The sequence below is a fragment of the Saimiri boliviensis genome, chromosome 14 (assembly GCF_048565385.1).
Source record: "Saimiri boliviensis isolate mSaiBol1 chromosome 14, mSaiBol1.pri, whole genome shotgun sequence".
Lineage (NCBI taxonomy): Eukaryota > Metazoa > Chordata > Mammalia > Primates > Cebidae > Saimiri > Saimiri boliviensis.
In genome coordinates this window covers 82,799,325-82,815,471 of record NC_133462.1, presented here as the reverse complement: position 1 = coordinate 82,815,471, position 16,147 = coordinate 82,799,325, and the positions used below count along the sequence as shown (strand labels likewise).

The 16,147-nt window shown below is 37.2% G+C and overlaps 1 protein-coding gene across 6 annotated transcripts in view; it reads left to right on the top strand.

Moving 5' to 3' along the window:
* TARBP1 (tRNA guanosine 2 -O-methyltransferase TARBP1) overlaps positions 1 to 16,147 on the top strand; it is a 77,663-nt gene that overhangs the window by 15,262 nt on the left and 46,254 nt on the right. For 5 of the 6 annotated variants that reach the window (XR_012513607.1, XR_012513608.1, XR_012513609.1 and 2 more), the window contains exons 9-12: positions 1,267 to 1,356; positions 8,525 to 8,663; positions 10,786 to 10,885; positions 12,398 to 12,570. Coding sequence is in view for 3 of the 6 variants with exons in the window: in XM_039464284.2 (XP_039320218.2) it covers positions 1,267 to 1,356; positions 8,525 to 8,663; positions 10,786 to 10,885; positions 12,398 to 12,570 (502 nt within the window). In the remaining 3 variants the exon portion in view is untranslated. The remainder of the gene's footprint in view (positions 1 to 1,266; positions 1,357 to 8,524; positions 8,664 to 10,785; positions 10,886 to 12,397; positions 12,571 to 16,147) is intronic. The other variant, XM_074385334.1, reaches the window with a different exon arrangement.

Here is a 16,147-nt window from a genome sequence, read left to right as displayed (position 1 = left end):
CCTTGGATTTTGGGAGCATTTACACTAACCTAACTGCTAAGAGTGCTTATTGTATCTAAAGTGTTTGTTCAATGTGGTTTATGTGGAACACCTGCTTTCTTTCTGGGAGTCTGAATTCTGGGGAATTTCGGTATGTATGAGGCAAAGAGTGCCTACGTGACCACATCCCAGTAAAAGCCTGAGGCACTGAGCTAGTGAGCTTCCCTGGTGGAAAATCTCCGTGAGTCTCTAGTGAGCTTCATGGAGATTTTCACTGTGTTGTCACACCCTGTTGCTGTGGGAGCTAAGCGTGTCCTGGGTGGCCCACTGGGCGAGGACTTTTAGAGCTTATGCCCTCTTCCCTCTATACTTTTCCCCTCATCTTCACCTGTATCAACATTCAAGGAATGTATACCATGCTTATTCTGTGCTTTTTACAAAGCCTCAATACGTATTGTTTCCTATAGGGGTCAGAAAACTCTGTGTGCAGTGCCAGGTAGCAGACATTTTTTAAGCTTTGCAGCTGGCTTTATGATCTCTGTTGCAACTTCTGAACCAGATAAACAGGCATTGGCTATGTTCCAGCAAAACTATTTACAAAGCAGCCTGTGAGTGGTTTTTGCTGACCTACACAGAGTAAGGTACATAATCTTAAGGGAATGAAGATCTAGGTGGTTTTCTTAGTCAGGGGGTCATTTTTATGGCATCAAAAAGAATCACATTTTTTTTTTTTTGAGACAGAGTTTCACTCTCGTCTCCCAGTCTAGAATGAAGTGGCGTGATCTCAACTCACTGCAACCTCTGCCTCCCAGGTTCAAGTGATTCTCCTGCCTCAGCCTCCTGAGTAGCTGGGATTATAGGCATGCATCACCACACCCGGCTAATTTTTTTTGTCTTTTTAGTAGAGACAAGGTTTCACCATATTGGCCAGGCTGGTCTCAAACTCCTGACCTCACGTGATCCACCTGCCTTGGCCTCCCAAAGTGCTGGGATTACAGGTGTGAGCCACCGAGTCCAGCCCCACATTTTGATTGAAAGTAATTTCTTCTTATAGAATGTTTTTATATTTTTAAGATTGTGATCACATTTAAGATAGTAACGTCAATTTTAAGTTAACATGGTATCTTTATGTTAAAAGTTGAATAATATTTTCTTTTTCAAATATAGCTTTCTTTTGATTTAGCTAATGATAACCTCCTTTAAATAGTATACTTGGTTGCTTCCACATTGGTTTTATTCAACTAAACATTTTAATATAATTTTAAAAATCTCTCCTGCCCTGCCCAGGAGAAAGTGTCACTTTCTGATGTCTCAACTTTTCTCATGTCTTTGAGACAAGAGGAATCCTTAGGACGAGGAACTTCATTGTGGACAGAGGTGAGATTGAAAATAATTTAATAAGGTCTTTGAAAACTGTAAAAAATGGTTTTCTTGATGAATTTCTTACTAGCCATTTATATAAAATGTAATGACTTCTTCGTTGTCTGTCAACAGAGACTTTGAAATATTGTATATTTGCTTTGAGTGGACTTAACTAATGCTGCTAAGATGCTTATGGAGAGGTGGGAGAGAGGAAAATGTTTGCAGTAGAGATAGAGCTATTTAGAAGAAAGATGTTGCTAGTGGGCAGATCTCAACTCTGGATCAGATGCCCTAGGAGTAATGACAGTGTTAGACTCAAACACAGCAAGTGACACAGACTCCTCTTTTTCTGTTTTCTGTCAGTGAATGGCCCCTTCCTCCACCCAGTTGTCCAGTCCTCACATTTTGGTAATTCTCAGTTTGTCCTGATTTTTGCATCCAATTAATCATAAAACCCTCCTGTCTCATAAACATCTTTCCTTTTCTCCATGCCCCACTGTGGCTGTAGCTCAGACCCTCCTCATGTGAAGTTTCTTCTCTTGTGATGATGTCTTGTTGATGTTGCATCTGTGGCCTCCAGGTCTTTTACTATGCCACCCTTTTTCTTAGGACTTTTGGGGCCAGCCGCCTTCCTCTTTCTGTAAACCATGGGATGTAGTTCATACGACTGACTTTAGTGTTTATTCATTATGTACGTGGTTGAGTTCTGATGTTTGTCCCCTCTAGGTTATACATTTTTTGAGAAACAGGAACCATGTATATATTTTCAACATTTCTCCAATGCCTAAGTGATCAGCAAAACTAGGGATTATTTCTTTTAGAAGGCAATTCTATGTGTATACATAGAGAGAAATAAGAGAAATCAGCTTGGAGTATGTTATCATTCAGGCATAAAATAATGAGGGCTCAGGAAGTAAGTTAATGGCAGAAGAAATGAAGAAGGGGCAAATTGGGGCCTTTAAAAAAATGACATTTTGTTAAAAAAATTTTTTTTTGCAATGGAGTTTCGCTCAAGTGCAATGGCGTGATCTCAGCTCACTGCAACCTCCGCCTCCCGGGTTCAAGTGATTCTCCTGCCTCAGCCTCCCTAGTAGCTGGGATTACAGGCATGTACCACCACACCCAGTTAATTCTTTAGTATTTTTAGTAGAGACAGGGTTTCACCATGTTGGTCAGGCTGGTTTCTAATTCCTAACCTCAGGTGATCCACCTGCCTCTGCCTCCCAAAGTGCTAGGAGTACAGGTGTGAGCCACTGCCCCCAGGCACAATTTTGTTTTATTTTCTTGATGACAATGCATCTGATTATGTGGAATTTGAAAAATATGGAACCATATAAAGAAAATAAAAATCACCTGTAATGCCTGCCATCAAACTAAATGTGTATTTTTTGGTTTAGTTTTTAATTCTTTTTCCCTATGAATATAGTATATGTATTCTCTTACTTGCTTTCTCATTATGGATAAGTATATGTATATTTAAAATGATAATAACACATTTGAACTTTCTAAATATAGATTATACTGTTTTAAATTTCATTTTTTGTGTTCACATATATATGAGCATTTAGCATGTTGCTAAGTCATTTTTCGAGATGGGGTAGTAAAACTTCAATTGATTAAATCTTATAAAATTTACTGAATCAGTTCCTTTTCTTGGACTTTGTTTCAGAGTTTTTGCTTTTACAAATAACATTGGGCTGGGCGCAGTAACTCATGCCTGTAATCCCAGCACTTTGAGAGGCTGAGGTGGCAGATCACTTGAGGCCAGGAGTTCGCGACCAGCCTGGCCAGCATGGTGAAACCCCATCTCTACCAAAAATACAAAAATTATCTGGATATGATGCACGTGCCTATAGCCACACCTATTTGGAAGGCTGAGGCAGGAGAACTGCTTGAACTCCAGGAGGTGGAGGTTGCAATGAGCTGAGATTGTGCCACTGCACTCCAGCTTGGATGACAGAGTGAGACTCTGTCTCAAAAAATAATAAATAAATAAATCATAACATTAGGAGGAACTTATTCCCATGTATTTTTATTTATACCTATTCTTTAGGATAAATTCATAAAATTGAATTTGCTGTATTTCAGTATTTTTAAAGTTCTTGATATAGATTGAGAGAAGTTTCAAAGTATGACAGTGGACATCCACTTTATCTACAGTGATACAATACCAAATGTATCAGCATGCTAAATTATTTGCCACTTATTTGGTAGATAACAGCATTTGGTGACTGTTTGCATTTCTCTGATCACTGGTTTTTTAAAATGTTTTTTTCATGTCTTTGTAGTATTTCTTTTGTGAATTGTCTATTCTTGTCCTTTTCCCATTTTGTTTTGGGATTTTAGTGTTTTGTTTTGTTTTTTTCTTTGATTTGTAAGTACCCTTTTTATGTTAAGGGTATTGACAAGTTGTTATACCCATTGTAAATAATTTTTCTTAGTTCTTTTTTAAAAAAATTAACTTTGATTTGAAGATTAAAATGATTGGTCAAAAGTGTCTTTATTTCTGTTTTGCTCTTCAATCCTGCCTTGATCCTTATCCTACCCCACTCCGTTCCTAAACAAAGGTGTTTTTGATAGCGATTCTGCTTACTACCTTGCAGATTTTAGTTAAAATATATATTCTGGGTGATTTCTTTATGTCAGTAGGCAGAGACCCTTTTTGTTCTTTTTGTATGCTTGCATAGTATTCCATCTGGTGGTTGTACCATTGTTTGTTCAGCTTCCCCGTTGCTGAACTGTTGAGTTGTCCAGTCTTGTGGCTTTTACAGACAGTGCCACAATAAATAAATATTCTACAGGAACATCTGCAGAATGGAGTCCTAGAATTGGGATCTCTGGCCAGAGGTTGGGTGCCTATGTAATCTTTCTGGGGATTGCCCAGTTTCCCTCTATAGTTTCCTATGGCTGCTGTAATAAATTACCACCAGCTTGATGGCTTAAAATAACATACATTTATTCCCTTACAGTTCTGGAGGCCAGAAGTCTGGAATCTGTTTCACTGGGCTGCCATTAAGATTCTGGCCAGCCCGTGCTCCCTTGTAGGGGCGAGTCCATTTCCTTGTCTTCTGGAGCTGCATTGCTTGTATTTCATGGCTCATGGCCTTTCTCCATCTTCAAAGCCAGCAGCCTAGCATCTCAAGATCTCTGCTCCATCTTCATATCGTATTCTTCTCTTCTGTTTCTATGTCAAATCTGCCTCTGTCTTCCTTTTATAAGGACACTTAGGATTACCTTGGGCCCCCTCAAATAATCCAGCATAATGTCCCCATCTCAGAATGCTTAATCTGCAAGCTCCTGTTGCTGCGCAAGATAGCATCCACAGGTTTTGGGATTAGGACCTCAGTATCTTTGGGGCCTACCATAGGGTTGTGGAAATCTCACAGTATGATAGTGCCTATTGTGAAGCAGGATTTTTTGCCAATCTGGTGGTTAGGAAAGGCATTCTAGTGTAATTTTAATTTATCATTCTCTTAAAATTTGTAAGTTTGGGCATCTTTTCAGTTTTATTTTGATTTTTGATTTTGTTTACTTTTTTCCTGGTAGCTTTTTAGTTATGAAAAATTTAAAAATTCTTAGAAGAGTATAATGAATTCTCACATGCCCATTACCCACCATCTACCATTGCTGCTCATGGGTGGTCTTCTTTGACCTGGACATCCTACTCTCCCTTCCTCTCCCAGTTATTTTGAATCAAATCCTATCAAATCTTATTTTTCATCTATAAATATTTGAGTATGTACTGCTAAATGATAAGGAGTTTAAAGGGCTTTAAAAATAAGCCCTTACCACACCTTAAAAAAAACTAACGTTTTAAAATTTTATTTTTTTTTGTTTGTTCAGATGTTTAGTTTTGTTTGTTCAGATATTCAGATAAGGCCTATTCACTGCAGCTGATAGGCGTAGCTTTAAGATTGTGAACTTTAATCCAGCTGGAGTTTATTTTGGTGTATGGTAGGAGTTGTGAGGTTTGAAAGATAAAATTCATGTAAAAATGCTTTAGGCTACCTTTAGGCGATGTTAAATGTAAATATCTACCATTACTAATGGCTTTTTGTCTGGTTTAAGGAGTGAGGCATTTGCTTGTTTTGTTGTTTGTTTTTAAGGAGCCAGCTCTTAGATTTCTTTATCTGTTCCCCTTGATTTTTCAGTTCTGTAATACATCAGTGTCTGTTCTCATCTCTTTTCTTCTTTTACTCTCCTTTCATTTGTTTTGCCTATCTCCTGATGTCTTGGAGTCATTCGTTGAGAACTGTGTATTGCACATCTCCCACAGGCCACGCCCTGTGCTGAGTGTTGGGAATACAGTGGTCAGTGAGAGAAACATGTTGGCTACCCTCAGAAAGTGTATAGTTGGTGATTTATAGCTGAATCCAGATTTCAATTCTTTTTTTGTTTGAAGGCACTTACATATATGTGTATATGTTTTAGTGTAGATTTGACTGTATCCTATAACTTTCATTATGTAGTGTTCTCATTGTTACCTAATTTAGTTATTATATTATGTTAAAGCCTGTAAAATCATTGATATGCAGTCATTTTAAACCTATAGAAATGCTGTTTTCATGTAGCTCATCCTAAATAATTTTTTAATTAATAGACTTTATTTTTTGAAAGTGTTAGTTTTTCAGAAAAATTAAATAGAAAGTATAGAGAGTTCTGGCCAGGCATGGTGGCTCATGTCTGTAATCCCAGCACTTTGGGAGGCCTAGGCAAGCAGATTGCTTGAGCTGAGGAGTTTGAGACCAGCCTCGGTAACATAGAGAGACCCCATCTCAATGTATTTTAAAAATAAAATAATAATGTAAAAACAAAATCATACAAAAAAGTACAGAGTTTCCACATACTCCCATAGTACTCTTCCTGTCCCTACATACAGTTTTCCCTATTGTTAACATTTTGTATTAGTGTGTTACACTTGTTACAATTGATAACCCCCATATTTATTATTATTAACTAAATGTCATAGTTTACATTTGGGTTCACTGCGTGTTGACAGATGTGTAATGCCATTACAGCGTCATATAAAATAGTCTCACTGTCCCCCAGAATTCTCTGTGCTCTGCCTGTTCATCTCTCCTTTCCCCCACACCTTGGCAGTTGATCTTTTTACGCTCTCCATAGTTTTGTCTTTTCCAGAATGTCATATAGTTGGAATCATACAAGACATCATGGCCTTTTCAGATTGGTGCTTCCACTTAGTAATATGCACTTAAGGTTCCTTCATATGTTTTCATGGCTTGATAGCTCATTTTTTTTAGCGCTAAGTCTTCATTATCTGGATGTACCACAGTTTATTTATCCATTCCCCTACTGAAGGACATCGTGGTGGTTCCAAGTTTTGGCAGTTGGGAATAAAACTACTGTAAACATCTATGTGCAGGTTTTTGTGTGGACATAACTTTTCACCTCATTTGGATAAATACCAGGGAGCATAATTGTCAGATTGAGTGCTAAGATTATGCTTAGTTTTATGAGAAATTGCCAAGTTGTCTTTCGAACTGTACTATTTTGCACAAAGAATGAGAGGTCTTACTGCCCCACATTCTCTTCTTAGGGTTGTCAGCGTTCTGGATTTTAGCCACTCCAGTAGCTATATAGTGGTGTCTTATTGCTTCAGTTCCCAATTTCCTGAAAATATATAACACTAAGCATTTTGTATATGCTGTTTACCATCTGTATGTCTTCTTTGGTAAGGTGTCCTGATCATTTGCACATTTTAAAATTAGGTTGTTTATTTTCTCATCATGAGGTTTTAAAAGTTCTTTGAATACTTTGGATACCAGTCCTTTATCAGATATGTGTTTTGCAAATATTTTCTCTCAGTCTGTGGTTTGTCCTCATTCTCTTTATGTGTCCAAATAGATTTTTGAGACTTGTATTTTAATGGGGAATCAAGGGAACCTGCTTACCCACAGACTGCCATTTAGATGTCATTTTAAACCATAAGTCTTGACATGGAAACCCTTTGAAGGGAAAATATTCAGAATTTTGTCACAGATTTGATAGAAAAAATCAAATATGAATTAGAGTTTAGTTGTCAAAAATAATTTTGGTGCAGCAGAATCATGCCTGTGGAAATATAAGATTTGAAAACCTCATGTATTTTATAGCAATAATTAGGAAACTTAGTCTGGCCAATTTTAGAGGAATGCAAAGAAAAGTGTATACTGTTAAAAGATAAATACTGGCTGACCTCACTGTTAGACAGATAATATCTTAAGATCATCTGACTTGATAAAGACCTGCACAGAACAACTTCTTTTAGCGTTATTGAACTGCTCGTTCGTTGTACCTTGTAGTGTTGGTCTTGACCAATTCATTAATTCAGTCATTCATCATCAGTTTTGTCTTTGGTCAAGTGATATATTCTTCCTTGGCCTTCTTATAGTTAACTTTGAATAACTCTAATGGATACAAAAAATAATTTTTCAAAAATGCTTACTTTTTAGAAAGACTCACTTCATCATAATTATTTTCTTTATATTTAAACTCAGTTATGGAATTTGCTTACTAAGACAGATATTATAAAAAGGAAATTGAGAACGTATTTAGATTTTAAAACAAAAATTTCGCCAATACACATAATCAAAGATGAGTTGTGAAATTGTGTGACTTTTGTTTGCAAATTTTCTAAGAGATGTAATGGAGAAGGCCTTGGGTAGTGTTTCTCTTTTAAATTAATATACAATATATTAATATGCACATATGATAGAAAATAAACTTGTGAGAGGAGGGTAGGAACTTTGATTATAACTTACATTTCAAATTCTACATTCTCTCAAAGATAAAACTTCTTGTTTTAGCATGTAAAGCTGGAAGAAGTTTTAGTTGAAGGCTGTAATTTGTTTTACATAATGTGTTATTTTTTATAGAGATCTTTAGAATACCTCATTAAAATGTACATTTGTATAAGGTACCTTAGAAATTCTTGCCTATTAATGAAGTTTATACATTCTTTGAAGGAGATAGAGAACATACATATATATGTCATACATATATATACACATAGTTTTTGTGTTTTTACTGTCTGTGGAGCTCAATTATTGTAGTAAATGGTTTATTACTTTGTATTCAGTTATTTAAATTCAGTTTATCATGAAGGAAAGAAAATTGGCTTAAGGAAATTAGAAACCCTTTGTTCAGTTAGGTTTTTAAAACAAAGTAATAACTTCTTTTTCAGCTATGTGACTGGCTACATGTTAATGAAAGCTATTTTAAGCCATCTCCACTGTGTAGCTCCATTGGACTTCAGAAGACCTCTTTAAATGCTTATGTGAAGAACCTTGTTCAAGAGTATGTTAAGTCATCTGCTTGGGAAAGTAAGTCTGCAATCATTTTTATGGATTGATTAAACCAAAATATTTTCAGAGAAATTTTAACTGTTTTTTGAGACAGAGAGTTAGGCTTTATGAAATATGTGATGATTTATTGACGCCAAACTTGTTGAAAGTGGAAAAAAAGTAAAGACACCGTCTCCTAACCTGTATTAATACTTTATTTGTTCTGAGACTTGAGATTTTAAATTATTTTATGTTTAAGGAAACTAGTAAGTTGCCAGAGTAATAAGTGGACACAAAGTAATTTATTTATTCTACAGTTACTGGGTCCTTGTGAACTAGATACTGCAGATATGGTTTTGGAGCCTCTGAAGTAGAAACATGTGCAGTGGAAATAAGTGTTCATCTTTTTTGTTTTTAAAGCACTATGTTTAGTATGTACTGATTGTGGAAAACAATTTTAAACAAAAACTGTATTTAAAAGGATAGTTTTATTAGTTTTCTTTTCAGCAGATACTTTGCAACATCAGTTTTACAAAAGTCCTTTCTTTGAGGAAATATATAAAAGCACATTAGAGAAGCACTCTTTGTTTTTTGAAACGGAGTCTTGCTCTGTCATCCAGTGTGCGATCTCTGCTTACTGCAACCTTCACCTCCTGGGTTCAAGCCATTCTCCTGCCTCAGCTTTCTGAATAGCTGGGATTACAGGCGTGTGCCACCACGCCTGGCTAATTTTTTGGTATTTTTAATAGACACAGGGTTTCATCATATTGGCCAGACTGGTCTCGAACTCCTGACCTTGTGATCTGCCCATCTCGTCCTCCCAAAGTGCTGAGAATACAGGTGTGAGCCACCGTGCCTGGCCTAGAGAAGCATTCTTAACAGATTCATTAATTAGGATTCTTTTTACATTCCTAATGCTTCCACCTCATTAAAGTCATTAGTGATAATTTAGGAAAATTGCATCTTCAAATTTAACATTTCTTAAATTTCCTAGCTTTGTCTCACACAAAGTCATTTTCATCTCCTGATTTCACATGGAATAGGTCTTAAATGATCGGATAATTATCCTTCCAAAATGCTTGAGTTTATTCTTGGAATATTTCTCTTTTGTGTTTTTAATCTTTTTTGGTCTGTCTGTCTAAGTAAATGTCCCATACTGTTACATTGGAAGATTATTTGAAGTAAATATATGTTAGTCCCTATTAAAATAAATATAAACTGGGGGTCAGATAGAGGTCTGAGAGACCATGGGCTTTGTGTCTTTATTCATTTAATCTCATTTCTGGTCACATTTTAGGGAACACTCTCTCAGCTGAAATACTAGAATTGCCTCTTAAGGGATTATCTTGCGTCTACTCTTGCTTCTTCTACAATCTCTTTTCCACATGGTACCTAGATAAATATTTTCAAAATACAAATTGTGATCTTAGATATTTTTCCTCCACTTCTTTGTGTATATTCCCTTTAACCTTCAGTGGCTTCCTTTTGCCGTTCGGACAGAGACAAAGGTCCTCTGCATGATCTACAATGTTTCCTGGTCTCTCTCCTGCCGTTTATGCCATTTCATTTTTTGCTACTCCCTGTCACTTAGTGTACACATGAGCATCCTTCTATTTTCTGGAATGTAGCATGCCTTCTCCTGCCAGAAGACCTTTGATACGCTCTTCCTTCCATTTAGAAAGTTCTTGTGTCCCTTCGTCTTTCCTCTTGAGTTGTCACACTCAGCCCAGTTGTCATTTCTTCAGGGAAACTTCCTCTTACCCTCCAGATGAGGGCATGTCTTCCTAGTGTACACTCCACTAGCACCAGGTACTTCTTTACAGCCCTCACTATAATTGCAATTTTATATGGCTTTAGTTATTCTTTGATTAATGTTTTTCTCCTGTAACTTTAAATTCCATGATCACAGGAACCACTGTGTCTGTAGCACTCAGGTGATTGCATGGCATGTAGCAGGCACACAAGTTTGTTTTTTGTTCATGTTGAAATATGTGTGTATAATAATGAGCCATGCTCTAGAGTGTTCTACTGTATTTCCTCTCAGCTGTATTTCTCTCATAATTTAATATTAATAAAGCATAATCGTTTAGCGGTTTTGTTTTTAAGCATTATCCTTGAAGACTTTTGTTAATGCTTTGTAAACCTTAACTATTGTTTTAAGCGGGAGAAAACTGCTTTATGCCTGATTGGTTTGAAGCCAAGCTTGTTTCTCTGATGGTTTTGCTGGCTGTGGATGTGGAAAGAATGAAGACTCAATATAGGTAATTGTTTTCTGTAATTGAAAAGAAAGCGTATGTAAAAAAAAATTCTGATCAGAATTATGATGTGTATTTAGATTTTTGAATGAGTGAAGTGAGTTAATCACAGGTATTAAGATAGGGTACTAGAACATTAACAGTATACCAAAGAAATGTTTAAAGTTAAAAACGAATAGGAATAAGAGCATATTAGTGCTTTTAGATTGGTAAATTAAATGTTAAATGTAACGACTTAATGTTAATTAGTTGGCTGGATACGGTGGGTCACGCCTGTGATCCCAGCACTTTGGGAGGCCAACGCGGGCAGATCACTTGAGGTCAGGAGTTCAAGACCAGCCTGGCCAACATGGCAAAATCCTGTCTCTACTAAAAATACAAAAATTAGCTGGGCATGGTGGCATGTGCCTGTAGTCCCAACTGCTAGGGAGGTTAATGCAGGAGGATCACTTGAACTGGGAGGCGGAGGTTGCAGTGAGCTGAGATCGTGCTGGTGCACTCCACCCTGGACCACAGAGTGAGACTCCATCTGAAAAAAAAAATTAATGTTAAATTAGAGAAGATTAAAAAACTGTATATAATAATCACTGGTTTTTATATTAGAGTATTAGATAGAGATAAGTTACAAGACTCCGTTATAAGTTTAGGTCAAGAGATTTATTGGATTTGACTCCTTTGTAAAATACCTGATTTTAAAAAATGATAATAAAGATTATTTATATTTTGTGAGAATGTAAGCAGATCAGTTTTCACTTGATTATAGTTTTGCAATAAGCAGCTTCCGTAGGTAGATCAGGTAGGATATTTGCATGACATACAGTTAATTTGATTTACATCAGATCTCTTTTCCAGATGAAGATTTAGTACCAAAGTTGGTTATCTAGCCTGGGAAAATAAGTGAGACCACATCTCTATAAAAATTAAAAAAAAATATTGAGCATGGTGGCTCACACCTGTGGTCCCAGCTACTCGGGAGGCTGATGTGGGAAGATTGCTTGAGTCTGGGAGGTTGAGGATGCAGTGAGCTGTGATCATACCAAAGCACTCCAGCCTGGGTGACAGAGTAAGACCCCATCTCAAAAATAAAATAAAATAAAATAAAAAATTGGTTATTACAGTTTTAAATAAATCCTTAGGGTTTTTTTTAAATTTATTTTTAAAAACATGTTGTATTTCCTTGACTAACTTATGTTTGTTTTGATTTTATATTTTTGTATTATGGAAGCAGGGTCTCAGCAATTTAATTTACAAATAAATTGGGTATAGGATTTCCTTCCTACTGGCGCCTGGCATTGAGGACAGCCGTTCTTCCCTGTGCTTTCTTTAGTGGATCACTACCCTTACGGGAAAGCACGGACCAGAAGATGAGTCCTCCATGGTGCTGGTTGTCTGGGTCTTTCATGAGAGTAACATTGTCTGATTGGATCCATTAACCAACCAGTTTCACAAATTATAGGTGGGAAGTAATTTGCTCATGCTTTTGAAATGGTTGATTTTGACATGTCTTTTAATGTCTAGTGGAAAGCAGAGAACAGAGAATGTATTGCGGATATTCTTAGATCCTCTTCTGGATGTGCTTATGAAGTTTGGAACTAATGCCTACATGCCCTTGCTGAAGACTGACAGATGCCTCCAGTTGCTGTTGAAGCTGTTGCATACATGTAGGTTGAAAGGTTCCTGTGCCCAAGATGGTAAGGATAAGTCATTTCTCTTGGTATCTTGCTTGATATATCATTGGTATTTGAGTAAAAGGAAATTTCTGACTTGTTACAATAAAAAGAACATTCAATAAATATTTACTGTGTGTCTCCCAATGGTGCTAGGGATACAGTGGTGAAGGAGCAACCGTCTGCTCTCGTGAGTTGACATTCTAGTGGTTTACATGCATTGGTTACTATAATGTGATTTCATTGGCTTTTTGAAAAAGCTTATGCATGCTTATTGATTTCTAGATCATTTTAAATGATCACTATTTTGTATGTGTTTTAGCAGGATCCATTTATGATTTCCACTCTGCTAGAGCACGAGAATGGCGGAAATTTTATAATTACTTGTTTTTGCATATGTTAATCTCTGAGTACCTTTTAAGTAGAAAATACCTCATAAAGTTAGTGATAATAGATAGAAGCATTGAGCTCCTTCTTCTCTCCTTAAACTAAGGTATGTAAAACAGCAGCTGAAAACTCATAGACATCAGAGATGAGAGTAGTGACGGGTGAACCTCCCAATCCTTTCTGACCAGTCTCATTTGTAGTTTTAGAAATTTCCTATTTAAAAATCCTAGAGAAGCATTAGTATTAGGTTAATCCTGAGAATAAAATTCATATGGTTATATTTTAATATATGCTTATGAAATACCCTGATTTTCTATAATGATAGTAGCAGAATCAAATGCTATGAAAATACAGTAATTTTTAAAATAAGACTTTTAACTCCTTAAGAACATACATTTGAATTCATTGAACATGTCCTGACTATTCCTATGCTCAGTGCTTTCAGTGTAGAACTGGGTCACGTGTGCCCTTGAAAAATTGCCATAATTTTGAATGCAAACAAAAGAATTGTGATATGTAAGTTATATGTAAGTTAGGGTGCAAAGTAAGCACCTGTGTACTCACATGCAACCTAAAACGAATTTACCTGTTTAGTGCCCTTCTGTTACTCTTTGTCTTCCTATTGTGACTTTTATTATATTCATGCATTTTAGAAAAGAGTTTTTACTACATGTGTAGATATTCCTCAACAATATATTGTTTTTTTTTTCAAACTACTTTATTAAAGTATGATTGACATGTTAAAAGGCTTTACATATTTAATGTATGCAACTCAGTGAATTTTGTGATGGGTATACACCCCTGAAACCGTCACCATCATCAAGGTCATAGACGTATCTTTTTACCTCCCAAAGTTTCCTCTGGCTCCTATTATTATTACTATTTGTAATAAGAACACTTAACCTAAGATCTGTTCTCTTATCAAATTTTAAGCATACAGCACTGTAGCTATTAGGTATTATGCTGTGTGATAGACCTTCAGAACTTCATTGTTTTGCATAATTGAAACTTCATACCCCTTGACCATCCCCTCCCATTCTATAAGTTGCCATTTAATTTTGTTGATTTTCTTTTCCTTTGCTATGCAGAAGTGTTCAGGTTTCATGTATTGTTTATTTTTACTTTTGGTGCCTTTGCTTTTGGTGTCACAGCCTAAAAATTACTGCCAAAACAAGTGTCAAGGAGCTTCTTCCCTGTTTTCTTCTAGGAGTTTTACAGTTTCAGGTCTTACAGTTAAATCTTTTTTTTTTTTTTTTTTTTTTTGAGATGGAGTTTTGCTCTGTTGCCAGGCTGGAGTGTAGTGGCGTGATCTCAGTTCACTGCAACCTCCACCTCCTGGGTTCAAGAGATTCTCTTGCCTCAGCCTCCCGAGTAGCTGGGATTACAGGTGCATACCACCACACCCAGCTAATTTTTGTATTTTTAATAGAGACAAGATTTCACCATGTTGATCAGGCTGGTCTCGATCTCTTGATCTTATGATCCACCCACCTCAGCTTCCCAAAATGCTGGGATTACAGGTGTGAGCCACCACGTGTGGCCTTACACTTGAATCTTTAATCCATTTTGAGTTGAGTTTTGTGTATGTTTAAGCTAAGAGTTTAGTTTTATTCTTTCGCATGTGGATATGCAGTTTTCTCCACACCAGTTATTGAAGATACTGCCCTTTCCTCACTTTGTATTCTTGGAGCCCTGGTAGAAGGTTAGTTGACCATATATGTGAGTTTAACAATATATTGTTTCATTTTCTTGCTTTTGAGCTTTATAGAAATGGTATCTTAGTGTAAGAAGTCTTGTATAACTTCACTGAACATGTTTCTAAGGTTCATCCATGTCCTTTCTTACACTTTCTTATTTTCCCTATTATAGAATCTTCTGTTGTATGACAATACCGCAATTTATGCATTCTCGTCTTGTTGGACATTTGATTATATTTACTTTATTGCTATTATGTGCAGTGCCACCATGAACACTTTTCCACCTGCCTTCTGGGGCCTGTGTGTGAGTCTCTCCAGGCTATGTTTCTAGAATGAAATAGATTATTCTTAGGGTCTGTGCTTATTCAGCTTAATGCAAAATTATTTTTCCAGGCAATAATGCATACATTCTACGTTCTCACCTGTGAGATGTTAATACGAGCTAAAGAGTTGGGGAGGGTATCTGTGATGTAAGTAGGAGAAGTCTTCTTGGAAAAGGGTGTAGGAGTTTTTTGGCCATTTCAAGGGCACTGACTTTTATTGGGGGTTGTAGCTAAGGAGCATCAAGATCTCCCATCAGTCTTTAAAGCTGTCTCTGGCTATAGTGTTGAGGGTAAATTACAGAGTGGGAAAGGGCAGAAGCCAGAGGCAGCTGCTAGGCTCCTGCCAGGGCCCACTGTGGGTGCAGTGAGGTATATAGAGATTTTGGATGTTTCTTGATGGTACCACCAAGATTTGCTAACTGGTTAAATGTGGGCTGTGAGGAAAGGAGAGAACCCAAAGGTGACTCTGTTTTTGGATAAGTTGGATAGCTGGAGTTGCTTTCAACTGAGATCAGAAAGACTGATGTTAGGCTGGGCGTGGTGGCTCATGCCTGTAATCTCAGCACTCTGGGAGGCCTAGGTAGGTGGATCAACTAAGGTGAGGAGTTCAAGACCAGCCTGACCAAAATGGTGAAACCCTGTCTCTACTAAAAATACAAAAATTAATTGGGCGTGGTGGTGGGCGCCTGTAAACCCAGCTACTCGGGAGGCTGAGGCAGGAGAATTGCTTCAACCTGGGAGGCGGAGGTTGCGATGAGCCGAGATAGCTCCAGTGCCCTCCAGCCTGGGCAACAAGAGCAAAACTCTGTCTCAAAAAAAAAAAAAAAAAAAAAAAAAAAAGACTAGTGTTAGAGTGAGTGGAGTGGTTGAGTTGGCATTTGACTTTATGAGGCTGTAGTTCAGGGAGAAGTATGAGTTAGAGGTAGAAACTTGGGAGTCATTAGCATACAGGTGGTATTTACAATCATGAGACTGGATGAGAGTGTTAGAGGAGCAAGTGTAGACGGAGAAGGGGTCCAAGTCCCTTGGGGACACCAATGTCCAGAGGTTAGGGAGGTGAAGAGGAACAGCAGAGGGTACCCAGGGGAAATTACAGCTAGAGAGGAGGAAAACCAGGAAGCCAGCAAAGAACAGGTCTCCGGGAGGAGGGCGGGATCCCCCACCAGAGGCTGCTGATGACTGACGGAAGGACTG